The sequence below is a fragment of the Pogona vitticeps genome, chromosome 2, assembly GCF_051106095.1.
Source record: "Pogona vitticeps strain Pit_001003342236 chromosome 2, PviZW2.1, whole genome shotgun sequence".
Lineage (NCBI taxonomy): Eukaryota > Metazoa > Chordata > Lepidosauria > Squamata > Agamidae > Pogona > Pogona vitticeps.
In genome coordinates this window covers 143,061,583-143,081,461 of record NC_135784.1, presented here as the reverse complement: position 1 = coordinate 143,081,461, position 19,879 = coordinate 143,061,583, and the positions used below count along the sequence as shown (strand labels likewise).

The 19,879-nt window shown below is 44.9% G+C and overlaps 1 protein-coding gene across 3 annotated transcripts in view; it reads left to right on the top strand.

Annotated features, from left to right (window-relative positions):
• Positions 1–14,800, top strand: part of BAHCC1 (BAH domain and coiled-coil containing 1) — a 108,009-nt gene extending 93,209 nt beyond the window's left edge. For all 3 annotated transcript variants that reach the window (XM_020813401.3, XM_020813391.3, XM_020813369.3), the window contains exons 18-28: positions 383–690; positions 945–1,046; positions 1,490–1,616; positions 2,139–2,253; positions 3,173–3,248; positions 4,395–4,503; positions 4,632–4,751; positions 5,109–5,282; positions 8,953–10,028; positions 12,540–12,776; positions 14,328–14,800. In XM_020813401.3, coding sequence (XP_020669060.3) covers positions 383–690; positions 945–1,046; positions 1,490–1,616; positions 2,139–2,253; positions 3,173–3,248; positions 4,395–4,503; positions 4,632–4,751; positions 5,109–5,282; positions 8,953–10,028; positions 12,540–12,776; positions 14,328–14,534 — 2,651 coding nt within the window. In that variant the 3' untranslated portion in view covers positions 14,535–14,800. The remainder of the gene's footprint in view (positions 1–382; positions 691–944; positions 1,047–1,489; positions 1,617–2,138; positions 2,254–3,172; positions 3,249–4,394; positions 4,504–4,631; positions 4,752–5,108; positions 5,283–8,952; positions 10,029–12,539; positions 12,777–14,327) is intronic.
• The last annotated feature ends 5,079 nt before the right edge of the window (positions 14,801–19,879 follow it).

Sequence of the window (19,879 nt, the reverse complement as noted above, 5' to 3'; positions counted from 1 at the left end):
GCTCTCCTGTTTTGCTTGTTATTCCATCCTGCAAAATTATGATGCCTGACTCATGTCTGATGCCTAAGGATGTGTGCCAGGTAGCAGAGACCAATCCCTCTGCACCCACCTCTTGTTACAGAGAGTCTCTAAGTTCATCTTAAAAGCTACATAGGAAGTTAAAAGATCCAGGTTCTGCTATTATTACTGCCTTAAAAGAGAGGTGGACATGAGACAAGTCCACGAGGGGTGAGAGCTTCTCCATAATACAGATATGCCTAAGCTTATTCCTGCTGTATGTGTCTTGGGAACCAAACTGTGTAGTCAGAGAGAAGCATCAGCATAACATGTGGGCTCCCTTTGGCTCCATGCTTTACCACATTGCTCTTCTGGATTTGCACAGGGCCTTGCCGAATCCCCAGTCCTGATGGCCAAGTCAAAATCAAGCGGCGTCCTGTGAAGCCTGGTGTAGGGAGGTTGGAGAAAATACCAGCGTGTCGGACAGGACCATGCGAGACCTCCAGCAAGAAGAAGTTAAAGAGCAAGGCCAAGGAGCTTCAGTGCAGTCCTGGGACATCAACCACCCCCGAGGCGCTCTTCTCTAGCAGTCAGGCCCGGTCATTCACAGCTCGGGACGATGCAGTAAAGCTCAGCAGTGAACGCCTCAAGAAAGCCACACGCAAGAGCAAAGTCTTGCAGTCAGCCCTCCGGGTGAGCAGGGAAAGAAGGGAAGAGGGTTGCAGATGCACACCTCGGGGTGAAGTGGGATGGCAGGAGGAGCAGCTATTCCAAGAGGACAGTATTGCTGCCTAACAGACTGGTCCTTACTGTGTTGCTAGGCTTTAGGAAGGGCAGATCCCTTCCACAGGAGTGTCAGGTCAGATGCTGTGAGATATACTGCATGTTTGTCTGGTATGCTTGACATTGCTGACTTTCTTCCCTTTCTCCTTGTGCCTTCTTGGCAGAGAAAGAATGGAACACTGGCACTGTCTCCTCGCAATGCTAAGGCCATCCTTAGCAAGGGCAAGAAGCTCTCCAAGGTCAAGAATAAGGTGGTCAGCAAACAGGTAGGAGACCAGATGACCCCCTCCTGTAGTGCAGGGTTTGTTGAGGTCAGCAGCGCCTGCCACCCTCAAAAACAACAGCTATATAGCCCTAGAGCTACTAGAGTGTTTTATGAAGATCTGAAAGCTCTAGACCTGCCCCCCCCCCCAGCTACTAGGCCAAGTGAGACAGGGACAAATTGGGCTACCTATCCAGAAATAAAGAAGGCATGCAGGCAAGCCCTCCAGTTCTCCATGCAGGCTGAGATCCTCTGAATTTCTTCGAAACCCTTTTATGCATAATGACCCCTTTCTGCAAGAGCCAGATTAATGCTGTTGAATTGGTTCCGGACGGGAAAGTCCTTTATTTAGTGCATTCTCACCTAGGGGGAATCACTGTTTATCCCACACGAGTGGAGCACTCCCATATGCAGCAAAAGAACACACTATGCTTTTTGCTTTCGCAGTGCAAAGGCCGGGCAGTCAGCCGACTGATGGAGAGCTTTGCCATTGAGGATCACTTTGAGTTTGATGATAACAGCAGCTTTTCTGAAGAAGAGGAGATGCCGCCCACAGGTGCAGAGCAGGACACCGGTGAGAGTCTATAACATTTGATGGGAGAACCAGGAGCCAAAGATGTTTAGTGGAAATGCAGTACCACTGTTGACTGAGCTTGGTGGTCAAGAACAAAGACGTACAGATAAGAAAGGTAGTGGTGTGAGGTAGTACTAGGGATGGGATGTTGTGGTGTGTGCACTGCTGCTAAGGCATCATTTGAGGGAATGAACTGTTCTGGGGTGCATGGCTGTCAGGCGAAGGCTGGTGCTGTAGGCAACTTGGAAGAGTGGACAGAATGGTGGAGAGCCAATGTGGGATGATGTCATGCAGCAGAGCTCCTAGGGTTGGATTCTTGGCTGATGAGGTCTCCTAATCAATTGGTGAGCCCATTGTCTGCCATATGCTTACCAGAAACGATGTGAGTCTAGCCAGAGCTTTAATCCAGACACTTCCTGGATGGCCACACAGTTTTTGAAGAGCTCGTGTTGTGTCCTGAAGGCAGAATAAGGAAATGGAGAGAGGAGTGCTGTGCGCTCATGCCTTGCCTTCTCTTTGCAGCCCAGTCATGCACAATCCACAAGGAAGATCTGCAGGATGGACTGCGGGTGCTCATCCCCAAAGAGGACAGCCTGCTCTACGCTGGTAGTGTAAAGAGCCTGCAGCCACCAGACATGTAAGGGGCCCTCCTTCCCAATCCTGGGTGGTACATGCAGGGAGTGAGGGCCATCCCTTCCAAGGACCGGAGGGCAGCGCAGATGTTTCCATGATGTCTCCATCCTTCAGAAGGCTGTACCATTCCTTTCCTCTCTGTTCCAGGACTTCCCTAAGCCTTGTAGATGCTTGTGAGCCCTCCTAAAGAGAGATCCATGTACCCCTTTCTTCAAATAACCACCCCAGAGATCACCTGCTTGGTCTCCATCAAGAGTTCCATCTTCCCCAGCTGCAGTGCCAGTTGATCTGTGCTATACGTTCATTCAGGGCACATCCAGTGGTCTCTCCCCTGTGTCCACCCCTTACTCTGATCTGAAGAAAGCACTCTTGTGTCAAAGAGCCCATGCGCTTCAGAGGACAAAGAGCTCATTTGAGAGACTTGCATTCCATTCCCACTTGAGTGCCTTGTTTAATCTGGGCCTACCTGTTATCTTCTAGCCATCTTGTAAAGGGGGTGTAATAGCGGATTTAAAAAAAAACCACATACACAAAATCACAATTTGGTCATTTTTAAATGATGTCCATGAAAAGAAGTATGAACCTGTCATTCTGTGTTCACCAGGGAATAAGGATCAGTGAGTCAGACTGGAGAGACTTAACACCTGGACTGTTGTGCTGTTACACCTCTTTTCCCAAACAGAGCTTTGGGGGCCCTCTTTTGCCCCATTTTCTTCCGATCCGTGAGCTGGGCTGGGAGCACCTTGCACTCCCACCGGACTCGCCTGGGCCAAAAGACTAAGGGCTTTGTCCTCCCTACAGCAAACTGATCGTTCAATGTCCCCATTCCCCATTTATCAAAATTAGCCCAGTTGAATTATTTTCCCGCCTTTTCTGTCCTTCTAGTTGCATAAATCCCTGTCACTGCTTTGTCCCTCCTGTAGTTACAGCATTGTCATCGAGGGGGAGCGAGGCAACCGGCAGAGGATCTATTCCCAGGAGCAGCTGCTGCAGGAGGCGGTGAGTCCCAGTAGATCATGGCCTGGGATTAATCAGGCCTGCTTAGACAGTTGGGGTGTGTATTTGTGGAGAAGCTGGGCTGTAGCATGCAACTGGGAACAATACCTACGGGACATACCTGTGGGGCAGGGAGTAAAAAGTACTCCTCCCCTGTGCAAATGTGCAACCTGGCACAGAATGCTAGGGAAAAAAGCATTTTTGATGAGACAGGCATGGTACAATTGCGAAGCCCAGACCTTCTTTGTATTGGGATTTAAAGTAGCATAACTTCAGGGAAAAGCAGGCAGGGTGTATTCCGGAAAGCGGACACCTGCTTTGTGCTAACTTGAAGGCCTGTTAAATGCCCTTGCACAAAGGCACAAAGTACTGGTGTGCAGTCCCAGCCCTTCAGCAATCATACAACGGCTGAGACCTATTGTGGGCTGGACCTCTTTTAAGTTTTGCAGTGGCTTTGCTGTTGCCTTTGGTGGTGCAACGTTCTGACATACAGGACTTCTGCCTTTCCAAGGGATATCTTAGTACATCCAGCGGTGCATCCTAGTGCCTGAGTGGATACATAGAGAGATGCTGCATGTTTTGGCAGCACTCTCAGGGGAGCCCTTTGAGAGAGTAGCCTTTGCTGATGCTTGTGCTTTAGTCAGATTTATTCGTCCAGCTCGGTGCAGAATGGCAAAGACCAAGAGGTTCCTGCACACAGGAAAACACTAATGTTTTACTCAGAATAAACCATGCAAATGAAGTATACACAGAGCTGCTGATTTTGGGATTCAGTTGCTATTAGCAACATTGGTTCATTCTAAACCACCTCTTTTGAGTGTTTGCTGTATTTGCATGTTATACGGCATGGTGCCTTGTAACTGGAGGAAAGGGTTCCTTGGTTCAGTGGTGTCTAGGCAGAAGACAAGGGTAAGAGAATACGATTGGTGATAGTGGAAGAAGGGCAGATAACCGTGGAAGTCCTGCCATCTGAATATTAGCTTCCCTTCCCAGATTCTGTTGGGTTGTATTCAGACATTACCTTGACTATCATTGTATGAGGACATAAAGTACACTCATCCTTGCCTAAGCGATGGTGTCAGCAATGTTTTTGGAGCTTAGCTAAGAGCGAAGTGGGCTTGACAACCAGGGCCCTTTGTTTCTTTCCAGGTTCTGGATGTGCAGCCACCGTCGCGTCACAGCCTGCCACCAGGCACCCGGGTCTGTGCCTACTGGAGCCAGAAGTCCCGCTGTCTCTACCCAGGGAATGTCATTCGAGGTGAGACGGGCTGGCCATGACACATCCCAGAGTGGGGAGGAAAAGAGTGTGCAGCAGGTGGCTGAGCAGTCCAACTGGCGTGTAACCTTTCCGTTTGTTCTCAAGTTATGACCATTTCTGCTCCACAGGTTCCTCAAGCGATGAAGAGGATGATACGGATTCAGTGCTGGTTGAATTTGACGATGGGGACACAGGACACATTGCAGTGTCTAACATCCGCATGTTGCCACCAGACTTCAAAATCCAGTGTAAGTATTCCTGGGTGAGATTAACGCAGAGCCATTTGTAGCTGTCATGCTTCGCATTTTATTTTGACTCCACTGGTCGAAATGCAGTATTGTATTGCCCATTTTTATGCAGAGCTCCATCCATATTGGAGCCTCTGCTAAATACTCTGTGTCTTGAGAGTTTTGGTTATGTGCTTGGGATAAGAATACGTTGTGTAGGAGAGACCCCAGTCAGTGTTGGAGGAGGCATACTGCCTACTACTAAGGAAGAAAGCATGTGAGGAAAGTAGATGATGGAACACTAACTGTAGGATTCAGCAGGCATCTTTCTTCTGGATCTTTGGGTGAGACTTACAATTCCCCTTCCTCCCTCTGTAGGCACAGAGCCCTCTCCTGCGCTGTTGGTCTCTACTTCCTGCCGACGTAACAAGAGGTCTTCCAGTGATGTTCCCCACTCCAGTGAACCAGCACCAAGCCTGTGTGCTGAGGGGCGTGAGGGCTCTGAGTCAACCAAAAGCGCTGGCAAGAAGGCAGCCAGTAAAGAAAAGGCTGGTAAGGCACAGGGTCTCCCCGCTTCTTGCCCTTCTTTGAGGAAGCCAAAGGTTATCCCGTTTTATCCAGATGAGAACCTTGTGAGGCATGTTAGATTGAGAATGTGAGCCATCTTGGCCACTCAGTGGACTTTGGTATGGACAGGGATTTATTTCATTTTTGTTTCATCTTAAATGATTAAACCCTCTTTCTACATTGTTATATTTAAGGCAATTTACAACCTGTAGAAAAAAAACAGACTGTATCTGTTTTCACATCCTGTAAAAAAAGAAAAGAAAAAAAGTTAAACTGAAAAGAATAATTATAAAATTAATTTGCATCAGGTAGTGTAACATTTAGATATGTCAGAAGATAATATCCAGTTTCTGAAAATCAGCTAATAATAATCACAAACTCACTCCCAAATATTTCACCAAATGATTTAGCAATTCTAAACTATCCAAATAATAATAAAGTTACAATAGATAAAAAGCTAACTGGCCATGCAAAATAAGATTAGTGGCAAAGTCATTCAGCTTCAAGATGCATGAATGTAACTGGTCCCCAGGTCCAGATCCAACACTCTCATAATTATGCCATAAGTACACAAAAATCAGACTCTGCATTAAAGAGCAGCGCTGGAACCCACATGATTAAAGGGCATCCTAGAAGCTGAGCTGGCCAAAGCAGTGACATGGAAATTGGGGCCAAAAACATCAAGGGGATTGGGACAGGTTTGAGGAATAATAGTAAGTATAGCAGAATGTGGGTATAGATCTAGATGTAAGATATTAGACCTAGGTAGCATAGACTTGTAGACAAGTCTCTGAGTCAGCACCAGATCTTTTACTGATTGTCAGCTGCAGTTGTCTTGAGTTCAGCCTTTTGCAAAAGCTGTTCAAAACTGCTTTCTGCTCCTCTCACTGCTGCTTCAGTGGCCATTCCTTTGTTCTTCTTCGTGGTCTCTGTGAATGCACACTAATGGGTTAATCTGTGCAGAGATCTTCGGAATATTCTAGAGCTTTAAGCTCCGTTCGTCAAGGACCGCCCCCGTAGCCCACTAGGTCCACCCGGCCTCCAAATCACCTCAGTTCTATTTCACCTCAGCTGAGGTCTCCTCTGTCGAGCTGCCTTTCATCCGTTGTGTTTCCTAGAAAAGAAAATATCATTGTTTACTTCGAGTTCATCAATCATCTTCTATAATTTACACAAGAATCAGTCCTTCTTTATATCAAGAAATCGTGAGAGACTTTTTCTTTGTTGACCGCTTCCCCCCGCCCTATTTTCCTCTTTCCCTCTGCTTCCCTTCCCGCCATTTATGGCACCCCTTCCCCCTTCAAAAAGTGCACATTGTGCTCTAATAAAAGCCCATTAACAGACAACCACAACATCTGCCTGTTCTGCTTAGGGGAATCACATCAAACTACTTCCTGCCAAATTTGTACAGTCAACACTCGACTTCCGAACATCCCTAGATATGAACCTTTCGATTTACGAATGGCTCCATTATCAAAAATTGGCATCGACTTGCGAACGGAGCTCAGCCTACGAACAAGGGTGAGGCCCTGTTCACAAGTTAATGCCATTTTTTGCCAATGGAGCCTTTCGTAAATGGCTCCCTGCAAAAAGGCAGGGAGAAAAGGCTGGAAATTTGAATTTCTTGCCCTTTCTCCCTGCCTTTTTGCCTTCGGAGCTCTCAAAGGGCTTCCTCCAATGTTGGGGGGAAAGCCCTTTGAGAGCTCCAAAGGTGCCGATCGTGGTGGCAGGGACCCCCAGGGAGGTCACCCATGGTGGCGTGCAAGCCCTGGGAGACCTGCCTGGGGGTCCATGCCACTGCAATCGGCACCTTCGGAAGTCTCAAAGGGCTTTCCCTCTGACATCAGAGGAAGCCATTTGAGACATCCGAAGCCAAAAAGGCAGGGAGAAAGGGCAGAAAATTGGAATCTCTGCTTTTTTGCCTTTTGAAATGCTGGAATGGATTAATTCCATTCCCATGCATTTCAATGGGTAATGGTACTTCAACTTACGAACTTTTCGATGTACGAACGTCGTTCCAATACAGATTAAGTTCGTAAATCGAGGTACCACTGTAAAAGATTTACCAAGCAGGCACTCAGATTGAGGCAACAACGCCTGAGGTCCTTTCTCTGGCAAAAATCACTTCAGCCCTCACAAACCATGAAGACACCTCTTACTACTCAGCCTCCAAATCAGTCTCCAGTGCCACTTATTGCATCTCCAACTGCTACTTCCAAGAGCTTATAAAAGTTTAAATCTAAATCCAAAACATCAAACTCTGCTAAGACTACTCCAATACCAAAGTCTCCTTCAATATTAGACCACTCAAAATCTAAGAAAAGGAAAAAATCATCTACCGAAACCTGTTCCTCTGGACTGGTACCAGACCAGCCTCTACAAGATCAATCCACAATACGAGTTAATTCTTCAGAGGACACTCTGATGCTTCCTTCCACCCAGCCAGAGTCCCCAATTTTGGCTCAGTCCCCAGTTTCGCCGGTCGAGGCGGACGTCACCATGATACCAATGTCCTCCCCCCCCCCCATTTGAGCCCTATTTCTACTGGTCGCTCCATCTCATTGAGCGACTCAGACTCAGTGTGCCTGTAGTTTCTCCTCCACATAAGATGTCGAGAAAAGAACACCACACCACTCAGACAACTCATCATGGTGCCAATCCCAAGAGACCCACAACTCTTTTTTAAAAAAAATTATTTTATAACACATATAGACATACAAAACCAACAAAAAAAACATACAAAACAAGCAAAAACATATAGGCAGGCGGGGGAGGCATTTCCATACAATATTATCCATTATATAAATCTGACTGCATCAACCTTATTGCTCTTAAATATTTAGTTCAATATAAAGCATCCTAAAGTTATAATAATTCTAGTGATTGATTTTTAATAGATTCCTCATGATCCAAATCTGACACCAATCACATTCATATCAGTGTGGGCATGTAGAATGAAAGCAATGCTTTCTACAGAGGCCACATGGCAGACAATATCCCGTTATGGATTTTTCTTGCATAATGGGTAATTTTGCAGCCCTTTTCAGGTGATGCATGAAATATTACCAACAGATGAGTGCTTGTTTTGACGTTGATGAAGAATTTCACAAAACAGGCCCTTGCTTTTTACCTAACCCTATTTTAAAATGTTTGTTTTGACAATGTCATGGGAATGTTTGCAAACCTTGAGGTTCTGGTGGGTGTATCATGGAATGGCAGACCATAGGGAGTGGGAAGTGCATGCTTCCTATAAACAAGGGGCAGCTGCTACCCTCTGGGCTTTGCCATTTTATGACTGATGCCAAGATCCTACATAAATTGTTTGAGAGTGCAGATAACTAAAGAATGCACGGTGCCTTTTTCACAATAGTTGCGATCTAGTTACTATCTGTTTCTTAAGGATACCTGCTATACTTCCTCCAGAGACATAACAACTTTAGCTTCAAAACTGAGCTGCATCGTTGAGAGAAATCTAGAACTCAGCTGGAACATGTGGGGAGCTGTGGAAGCAAAATGGTCCATATACAGTAATAAGTTTATTCATTTTGAAGCACAGAAACTGAAGATTGTTCTTTGAGAAGGATATAGACAGAATAACCTTAACACAATTGATCATCTTCACCGGTATTTCTCTAACCCAGTCCTTTTTCACCAGGTAAATCTGACGTGCTGCACTCAAGTTTGAAAGCTTTGCCAGGAGACCACTTCCTGAGCCGTCGTGCCAGCCCCCTGTTGAGTTGGTCAGCTTTGGCTCAGAACAAGCGCAAGGCGTCCAGCAAGAGCACAGCTCTACGACAGAACCTCTTCCAACTCAATGGCAGCAGCAAGAAGCTGCGTGCCAAAGAGGTGCTCTTCCCCGTCCACAGTGTAGCTGCTCCCATTTTTGGCAATGGTTTTGGCTCAGACTCATTCAGCCGCATTGCCAACTCCTACTCAACTTTTGGAAGTGCTGGCCTGGTGCTGCCGTGTACCCAAAAGCTCTTGCGCGCCAAGAAGGCCGAGCGGTTGGATGCTGAGATGGGCAAAGGAGGGCGTCGGAAAGTGGGTGGTGAGTATCTGGTCAAGCTGGACCATGAGGGCGTGACCTCACCCAAGAACAAAAACTGCAAAGCCTTGTTGATGAGCGACAAAGACTTTGGGCCCCTACCTGGCCACGGCTACGCTCACCCAGGCCTAGGGATCAAGGAGAAGAAGAGTGCCCTGCCCATAGGGTTGGCGTTACGCAAGTACACGGGTCAAGCAGAGTATGGGCTGCACTGTGACAGTGACTGCCACAGCTCTTACTCGGACGAAGATGAAGTGGATGAACTGAGGGGCAGCGTCCCATCTCGCTTCCTGACACGCCTTTCCGTCTCTTCGTCTTCTTCTGGATCATCCACGTCTTCAAGCTCTGGCTCAGGCTCCACCTCTAGCCTCTGTTCCTCTGACAATGAGGACTCTTCCTACAGTTCTGATGATGAGGACCCCACCTTGCTTGTGCAGACCTGTCTCACACACCCCGTTCCTGCCCTGCTGGCTCAGTCTGAAGCCCTTCGTTCAAAGAGCAGTACCCTGCAGAGGTGCTTTGCCGCTGGTGCCAAGGGCAAGCTCAGGCGCAAGGAGGCCCTGAGCTTCTCTAAAGCCAAAGAGTTCTCCCGCCGGCAGCGCCTGCCCTCGGTGGAAAACCGGCCAAAGATCTCTGCTTTCCTTCCTGCACGCCAGCTCTGGAAATGGTCTGGGAATCCCACTCAGGTAAGGGAAAAGGCTGGAAGTTGAACAGAGCTTTTAGAATTTTGCTCCAGAAAAACATCTTCCACATTTAACAAGGACTGAACCTTAGTTTGCAAGTCAAGAAATATCATTTGAATTTGCCTTTCCACTTGTTAAGACAGAGTTGCCGAAGAGATTTAAGATTGGCAGGGGTGAGGTGGGGTGGACGAGGCATTCTGCCATTGCTAAAAGGAAATGTGGGAAGGAAGTGATTCATATGTGTGGTTATCGATCCCAGTCATTCTGTGACTTTTGACAAGAGGGCAGGCTAAACTTGGGAAGTTTGCTCTTCTCTTCAGACTGCCTTCCTGTCCTAGATCAGAACGGAAAGACCAAATTTCCCTTTCTGTATTTTGTGACAAAAGAACCACAAGATGCTGTTTTCACAATGCTTTGAGGCTAGCAAATTAGAATGCTAACATGGCTGTTTATTCAGGCCTTCCCTCCAGCCAACTCTTGATTTTTTCTTACTTTTCCTTTTTATTTTCACTGCTGTGCTTGTTTGATTATTATGTACAGTGGTGCCTCGCATAGCGAGGTTAATCCGTTCCGGATTAACCTTCGCTATGCTGAAGCATCGTTGAACGGGGCAGGGAATTCCATTGGAACGCATTAAACATGGTTTAATGCGTTCCAAATGGGCCGAATACTCACCGTTCAGCGATGCTTCTTCATGGCCGGCAGCCATTTTCGCGCCCTCCCCTCGCTTAACGAGGGCGCGAAAACACTGCGCGCGGCCATTTTGGGCCATTTCCGGGCTTCCGGCGGCCATTTTGGCCGCCGAACAGCTGATCGTCGGGCTTCATTTTGCGAAGATCGGTAAGCGAAACGCTTACCGGTCTTCGTAAAGTGAATTTTGCCCTATTAAAAAAATGTTGAGCGATTGCATTAGCAATCCGAAAAAACGGATCGCTATGCGATTTCGTCATTATACGGTGCGCTCGTTAAGCGAGGCACCACTGTATTTGCCTATGTTTTATTATTTGATTTTATATTTGGAAGCCACCTAGAGTGGTCCGGTGGGCCAGATAGGCGGGGTATAAATTAAAATAAATAAATAAATAAATAAATAAATAAATAAATAAATAAATAAATAAATAAATAAATAAAAATAATAATAATAATAATAATAATAATAATAATAATAATAATAATAATAATAATAATAATAATAATAATAATAATAATAATAATAATAATAATAATAATAATAATAATAACAACGTTCCAGTCTTGGGATCAGAACTCTTGGGGTCAGAATTACATGCCACTGAGCATGGTTGGATCGGCTTATCGTGTAAGGAGGATCAGGACTGGTGGAAAAACTGCCCTGGGGACATGTGTAAGGATCACAGTTCTTGGGAACTTGCAGGGGGCCCCTGGATGGTTGCTGAGGTCTCCGGGCTTGCCGGGGACTGTGATGCTGTCTGGATGGTCTCAACTCAACCTAATAAGCTAGGACATGAATGAACTTTGTGCCCTTGTGCACGCATACTTTTTACTCCTGCCTTTGTGCAGGCCAGGAAACAAATCAAGAGTCTTCATTTAATCTTAGCTTTCTGTTGTGTCCAAAATTGGAAACTATTCTTCATGGCCTCAAATGCAACAGGAGACTAAGCGTAGGTGATGATTTCTTGACTTCTTCACCCACTGTTATGAAAGGAGGAGTGAAGTGGCTGTGCATATTTGTATCTTGCCTATTAGTCTGAGGTGCCCAAACTTGGCCTATGCCTTTTTAACTGTCATTCATCAGTCCTAATTATTCTTCATGCAAGAATTTTGCAACAGTGCCCATATGCTCTAGTTCACTGGTTCTTAACCTTGGGTTACTCAGGAGTTTTGGACTGCAACTCCCAGAAGCCTTCACCACCAGCTGTCCTGACTGGGGTTTATGGGAGTTGCAGTTCAAAAGCATCTGAGTAACAAAGGTTAAGAACCACTACTCTAGTTGAGGCTTCATAATTACAGCTGTCCACAAGTCACCTTTCTTTAAAAGGAGTGCAGTAAGATGAGGGATACTGTATATCTCGCACTGGAGAATACAGTGGGCTTAGATCTGTACTTTTTTACACAGCCTGATTTTAATCATTGCCTATGAGGCACCAGCTGTGTTCTGCACATCTTATTCCTAGACTGCAGTTCATGCCAACAAGTCCCTCATGGACACAAACACTTTGGAGAAGACCAACAAGGCATTTGGTAATTTTTGTTGGTTATCTTCTCTCAGGCCTTGTTAAGGGGGAAATGGTAGGGATTCTTTCTGGAACCTAGCTGTTTTTGCTACAGAAGGGCCCCTCAGTTAAGCTCAGTTGCTATAGGCTCTGGACAACATGTTCCACTGGTGATGCTGCTCTGAGAGCTTTGTTTCCATGGCAACAGTCAGAATCCCTTCCATAAACTCCAAGGGCCTTGCAGCACAGAAGAGGAGGGACCACCTGTGTCACGCAGGCCACTGCTTACCCTGCCTTAGCATGTTCTTTCCCTTCCCTACAGCGCCGTGGCATGAAGGGGAAAGCACGAAAGTTATTCTACAAGGCCATCGTACGAGGGAAGGAGACTCTACGCATCGGTGACTGTGCTGTTTTTCTGTCAGCTGGCCGACCCCACTTGCCATACATTGGCCGCATTGAGAGCATGTGGGAATCCTGGGGCAGCAACATGGTGGTCAAAGTAAAATGGTTCTACCATCCTGAAGAGACCAAACTGGGCAAGCGTCACAGCGATGGCAAGGTGAGTGGCAAGGCTAGAGAGTGGTTGGGAGCAGGGCTAGAGTTTGGTGGAAGTGATGAGTGATGAAACAACCAGAGGTAGGTTAGGGGAATGGACTAAAGGGATGCAAAGTAGTAAGGTAGAGCAATGGTGAGCAGAAAGTAGGGTGAAAATTGCTGCCCATTCACTTGATGGTTTGCAATAGACTGGCAAGAGTTTAACATGCATTAAATCTCCTACCCTTGAACTGGGCAATTGGAATTCTTGCTTTAAAATATCTCAAATACAGCCTTGTACTTGAATATCCCAGTCACCCCTTATGGTACCAATGGGGATAATTTGACATTGGCTTCACTTTCCTCTGCTCTCTAAATCAGCCATTACCTACCTACTTACCTACTTACCTATTTACCTACTTACTTACCTACCTACCTACCTACCTACCTACCTAACTAACTAACTAACTAACTAACTAACTAACTAACTAACTAACTAACTAACTAACTAACTAACTAACTAACTAACTAACTAACTAACTAACTAACTAACTAGTTTATTTTGCCATGGCCATAAACACAATATGAAAGAAGTATATGCTGAATCAGGATTGTAGAAGTCACATTGCAAACCTTATAAGACGGTGTGTGCAGAATTGTTTCCAGTCCGTGGCCCCCTTCTAATGTCCTAGGACCTCCCAGGGGGCCATATGGCCGCCATTGAGAATGGCTACCCTAAATGAATTGGTTTCCGCTCATGGACACCAGGATTCTAGCAAAAGAAATAAAGGAAGGCACTTTTGACTGAAGTCTTACAGAAGGGAACAAGCAGGGACAACCTTCATTTGCCCATCTCTTATATAAAAAGGAGCCTCTGGTGTTGTCTGCCTTAGAAGCATATGGAGGCAACAATCCTGCAAGCGTTTACCTTGGACTAGGTTTCACAGAGCTCAGCTAGACTTACTTCTAGATGGACGTGGATAGGGTTGCACTGCAAGTCCACCACACATACATAGCTAGCACTCCAAGGTTCACCACTCTTCTCTATGGACACTCTTTTCTCATATGAACCCTGTGCCATGGAATGTGCAGGATCTTGAAGGAAATGGAGCAGAGAGAAGTTGCCAGTCACCCAGAACAGTAGTCTCTGTCAAGGCTAATTGAATTTGTCCCACAATGGGATTGGCAAATGCTGCTTCTTGGCTGGGAGGGGAGGGCGTAAACAGATTCAGAGAGGAGAAGGTCCTTGACTGCCACTAGACATAATTGCTTTACGCAGTCTCCAGTATCAGATACATACGCCTTTCCACATCAGTTGCTGGGTAATGTAAGCAGGAAGACGCTTAGAGCTTGTGGGTTGTGGGCACAAGAGTGCTGAATGAGAGAGGCCTTTAGTCTGACCCATCTTGTCTTTGTTCTTATGTGGAATATGATGAGCTTCCACTATGGCTTTGTGGAGGATTCTGCCTCCCCTCCCCCACCCCACCTTGTCAGTGGAGGTTCACTCTTTTCGTGGGACCTCTGTTCTTAAACTGAGTGGTGGGGTACCATGTTCTGACTTCTGATCTTCCCTCAGAATGCCCTGTACCAGTCGTGCCACGAAGATGAAAATGATGTCCAGACCATCTCACACAAATGCCAGGTGGTTGAACGTGAACACTACGAGCAGCTGACCCGCAACAAGAAATACCAGGACCGGCAAGACCTCTACTACCTGGCAGGGAGTTATGACCCCACCACAGGACGGCTTGTGACTGCAGATGGTGTGCCCATCCTGTGCTGAGACTGCGGGATGCAACCACTGCTCCGGGGCCAGAAGATGGCTGGGGATGGGGGAGAAGGGCCAAAGAACAGTGGAAGGGGCCAGTCTCCTCACACCACTTCCTGGCAATTGGATACAAGGCCCTGAAATATGCAAGGTGCCCGGCTTTGCCATGCCCGGGGTTGCAGGCTGATCCCGGCTCCCCACACGGCTCTGTATAGATTTGAATCCAAGCCATACTTTCCCTAGTACCTCTGACTGTTTGCCACAGGCCAAACACAAATCAGGTTACTGCTCTATTTATTTCATGTGTAAATAATGTATTTCTGATGGGAAGTTTTATGGAAAAGGAACAAATGAGACAAAAAAAGGCTGGTTTTAGGGAGGGTGGGTGGGGAAGATTATTTGATGGGTTTTATTTTGTGTTTAATGCACTGTTTTCCCTCAGCTTAGCTGGGGTTGTGGACGCCAGGCAAGTGTGTAAATATGGAAGGGGGCACTTGAATGATGCGGCAGCGCAGGCTCCTCAAGGCTGTGCTGTTTTCCTCACAGGACTGTGTACTATAGACTCCCCTCACCTGTCCCCTGCTACCCTTTTTTATTATTATTATTGTTATTATTATTGTTATTATTATTATTAATTATTATTATTATTATTGTTATTCTAATGATAATTATTCTGACAATGTCTGCGGATGTTAATATGCTCCTGTTAAAGAGAAGATTATATATATTATTATAAAATGAGGATCTTGTATTCTGGTCTCCATCTAGGGGTGGGAGGTAATCCTAGCTTTAGTCCAGAGCTGTAACTCGGTGGTAGAATTCATCCATTGTATGGAGAAGATCCTAAATTTGGTCCCTGAAATCTTCAGTAGAACTAGGAAGGATCATCTTTGAATCCCCTGAGACATGTTACCAAAGAATGTCATTCAGGAGAGCAAGGAAGCTTTGTCCTTCCAAATATTTTGGTCAAAAGCTCTCATAAACACATTGGCCATGTTGGCTGAAGCTTCTAGAAGTTGAAAGTCCAAAACATCTGGATAACCTGGCCAAAGGCTATCAATGCAGTGGTGCCCAACTTTGGGTAACCTGTGTGTTCTTGAACTGCAATTCTCAGAAGTCCTCACCACCAGCTGTGCTGGCTGGAGTTTCTGGGAGTTGCAGTACAAGAACACCTTGGTTACCCAAGGCTGGGAATCACTGTGCTGCTGGTATAGATCAGATTGGGTAAGTGTGGTCCTCTTCCAGATTGTCTGGACTGCAGTTTCTACAGTCCTTCACCACTGGCTGTATTGGCTAGAGTTCATGGGAGTTTTAGGCAAAACATATTTGAAAGTCCCTGATTGTGTATCCTACTATAGATAGTACTAAATTACTTAGACCAGTGATCTGGCTTGGTACAAGGTAGTTTCCTATGACTTCTATAAAGGAAAGCCACCATACCTATCATGTAAGAAATTTCATCTCTACAAACCTAATTGCAATGACTGCACAAGAAACGCACAAGATCACACCCAGTTGTGAGCAACTCTGATTCATTTCAATAGCACTTATACGGGAGATGTATCTAGCAGATTGTGACTATTATGCACAGATATTTAACTGACACTAAACTGAATGGGGAGTTGAATGTACGTGACTGTGCCTGGACTGTGTTCATACAGTCAGTGGGTCCCTCTGTGAGTGTTCCTCGCAGTATACACTTTTGGGTAGCAAATGCACAGGATCTTTTAATAATCTGATGTGAGAAATAAAGGGACAGTGACACTAAAGGTTTTGCAAGGACCCTTCCAACGAAGCTAGCTGAAATCAGCAGGTGGATGTTACAGCAGAGATGAACAAAGCACTGAACAGGGGGAGGGGGAAAGTATTTGAGAGGTCATAATGTGGCATTGGTCAGAAATGAACAAGTTGGGATTCACAAAGCTGAGTGTATCCCACCACCTCGGTGTTATGACTCAATCTAATTGACAAACGCTGTTTTCAACTCAGGAAGGCTGCAAAATAGGGAGGTTTAAGGACCCTATCAAGATTCGGCATATACAATTTGATGTATCACATTTCACCTATCCATAAGATATCTACACCAATTGCTTTGGTTTTTGACCAAGTTAGACATCAGAAATAGAAAGTTTGCCCACTACAAAGCAGATGTGAGATTTTTGGGGGATAGCTTTTCCTCGTGGTCACCACCTATATTAACTTTTGATTATGACAAGGGAGTACCCAGCAGTTCTCAGACCAATGCTGTCTTTCGAACGGAGCACAGAGGGCCATTCTTCACCCATTTACTTCATGATAATTCTGAATTGTTTGCCTTTCTGGATGATTCTGAGTATCTCTAAAGCTTCAGCATTTGGCCCCCAGTCTTCTCTCTGGAGTGTAAATTGAACCAAACCTCTTAAGATCATTCTTTTCTGATGAACTTACTTCCATTAACTTTCTGTGTAGAGTTTCTGTGCAGGAACTTTCCCCAGTAAATCTCTTGCCTCCTTAAAAGATTTGACTGTCAAATTTCTGAGTGCCATGCAGCTATTAAAAGGCACAAGAGTCTTTTAACATGTGTCTAGAGTAGAACTGAGACCTCTCTTTACTCAGCCTCTCTGTAGGTGCTTCCACAGCAACTTCCTACCGTTTCAAGTGTAGAATTCATTGTTCAGATTCCCATGAGGTAAATTTATGTTTGATTAAAATTCACAGTAATTGCTGATTAGCTGATGTTGCTATTTCAGAGGATTATAGGGTAAGTGCCTCCCCTCAAGTGAGGCTAGCAATTCAAGTCCTGCCTGTAAAAAAAGCATTTCCTTTGCAGACCCGTCTGTCTCTTTTTGAACAAAATGGAGGCTTCAAGGCAAACAGATATTTCCTACACATTGTTTCTTCCCCTCCCACATCCTTCAATCTTTTGTTGCAGTTCCTATAAATGTTTGCCCCCCCCAGACCCCAATAATATTTTAAAAGGTGATTCTGTTTCAAAATGAGGAACAGCATCCCACACCATGTATTTCCAAAAATGTTTATTTTTATATAAACATTTTTGGAAATACATGGTGTATTTTATATATATATATATAAAAGTTATTATTATTATTATTATTATTATTATTATTATTATTATTATTATTATTATTATTATTATTATTATTATTATTATTATTATTATTATTATTATTATTATTATTATTATTGTGGTTTCACATGATCAGTTTTCCTAGCACACAAAATATATAGGTATCCCCTATTCATCAGGAATCCCATAGTGCAAGGGTGAGTGAAGGGAGTCTTAACAGGCAAATTGCCTCTGTGATCACTGCTTTCAAATGTCTGACTGGCTAATCACAGCCAAAGAACTAGTTGCAAATCTTCACGTAACAGGGTTCCAGAGAGCTCATATCTAGAAAGTCAAATTCTGAATTAGGCAAAACTTGCTATAACCATAGTTTGGGGTTCCTTCTAGAAAATATATATGATTCTGTGTCAAGTAATTGAAAGTTTCCTATTCTGGTAAAGGGTCCTGCATTTGATTTTATTTAAGATCTGCTTTATGCAGGTTCTGCAAAAAAAAAAAAAACTTATTTTTCCATTGCCATTCAGGTCATGGTGTTTCCTGCTTCCATTCCAGTTCTAAAATAGCATGTTTTGCCAGCTCTTCTAGTTCAGAAGCGTAGTCCTTAAATGACATATTTAGTGATCCATAAGAATGGATGGGTGAGAAGAACAACCAGCAGGTCGGGAGCACTATCAGCAACAGGAAGAGGCAGGAATAACCCCATTACTATATGGTTGCCGCATCTGGAACCTAAAAAAAATCTGAATCTTAGGTTGGTTACAGAGAAGGGAGAAAATGTAAGACTTTTCAGCAGGCCAAGCACAAAAGGGCAGATGTGTACAACTGAAATATTGTGCCAGTAAAGTGAGCATTTTAAAAATAGAAGGCCATGAAGTTACAAGCTCTCTGTTTTAATTCCCTAACTGCATCCTACCTGCCCCAGTCAGCTGTAAGAACCAGGGCTGCATTTTACCCATCTGTGGAGAAGGGGGTACAGAGAGTAAATTATTAAGCAGGGAGGAGAAAAATCTGTTGCCCTCTGGAACTGGACTTAAAATAATTCCCATTAATCCCAGCCAGCAGGAGCAACGACCATTAATTACGAGGGCTGTAATCTGGCAACATTTGAAAGACTAGGAGATTCTCTGTTATAAAGCAGGGGTGGGTAGCTGTGACCCTCCAGGTTTTTGCTTTGTGCTCTTGTTTTAGCCTGAAACGTCCACCTACCCTATCCTGCACAGTCAGTAAGGAAGGATTATGAAGGGGATGCAGTCCAAACCCTGGAGGGCCACAATTGCCTCCTGTTAGGAAGCACATTGTCACTCCTACAAATTTTGCTGCTGCTGCTGCTTACAGAATGTTTAAAGCAGCGGTTCCCAACCTTTGGACAACCAGATGTTCTTGGACTACAACTCCCAGAAATCCTGGCCAGAACAGCTAGTGGTTAAGGCTTCTGAGAATTTTAGTCCCAACAACATCAGGAGACCCAAGGTTGGAAACCACTGGTTTAAAGGGTGAGACAGACACTCTGTTGCCCGTATTTACCAGTAGTGATGACTCCCAAGGTTGGACGCAGTTAGACTGCCAATCCCAACAAATAAAAGGTGATTAAAGTCTTCAGTGTCAACAACATCCCACTGAATATATAGTTGTGGATAATGTTAACTAAAAATGCCTAGGATCGGGCTGAAAAGAGTGAGGAACTGCCTGATGGGGATTGCCAGCATGCTTTTGGCAGGGCTCCAAGTGGCTTTAACAGTTGTGTGACAAGCAGAAGTTCAGCAGAGAAAAGCTTTGCCTGCTGAATTTTTGCTTGACTTTGTTTTATAATGCTGCTTTTCTGAAAAGGCATTTAAAGTGACTTACTTACAAGAGCATCATAACAGCAAAAAACAGTAAGTGTGGTTAAAAACAATACACAATACTAAACTAGTACAGCAACAATAACAATTAAAAGCAGCAAAGCTTCAAATGCCTAAAAGCAGCAGATCATTAAACATTGAAAGCCTGCTAAACAATTTAAAAAGTATTCAATGAATGCCTAAAAGCAGGGGAGGGGGCAGAGAGAGAGAGAGAGAGAGCAAGGCTGGCAACTTTCCACAAGGAAGAGACCATTTCACAATCTTGGCTCCACCATCAAAACAACCCCACCTTTTGTACCCATTCATCTGATATCTTCTAAAAACATGCAGGCCTTGTAATGTTAAATCTTAATTCTTTGAAAGTTTATCTGGAAGCAGGTGGTTCTTGAGATAACCTAGTATCATAAAAACGTGAAACACACACCTGCTGCCTGCAACATGGGGAGGAAGCA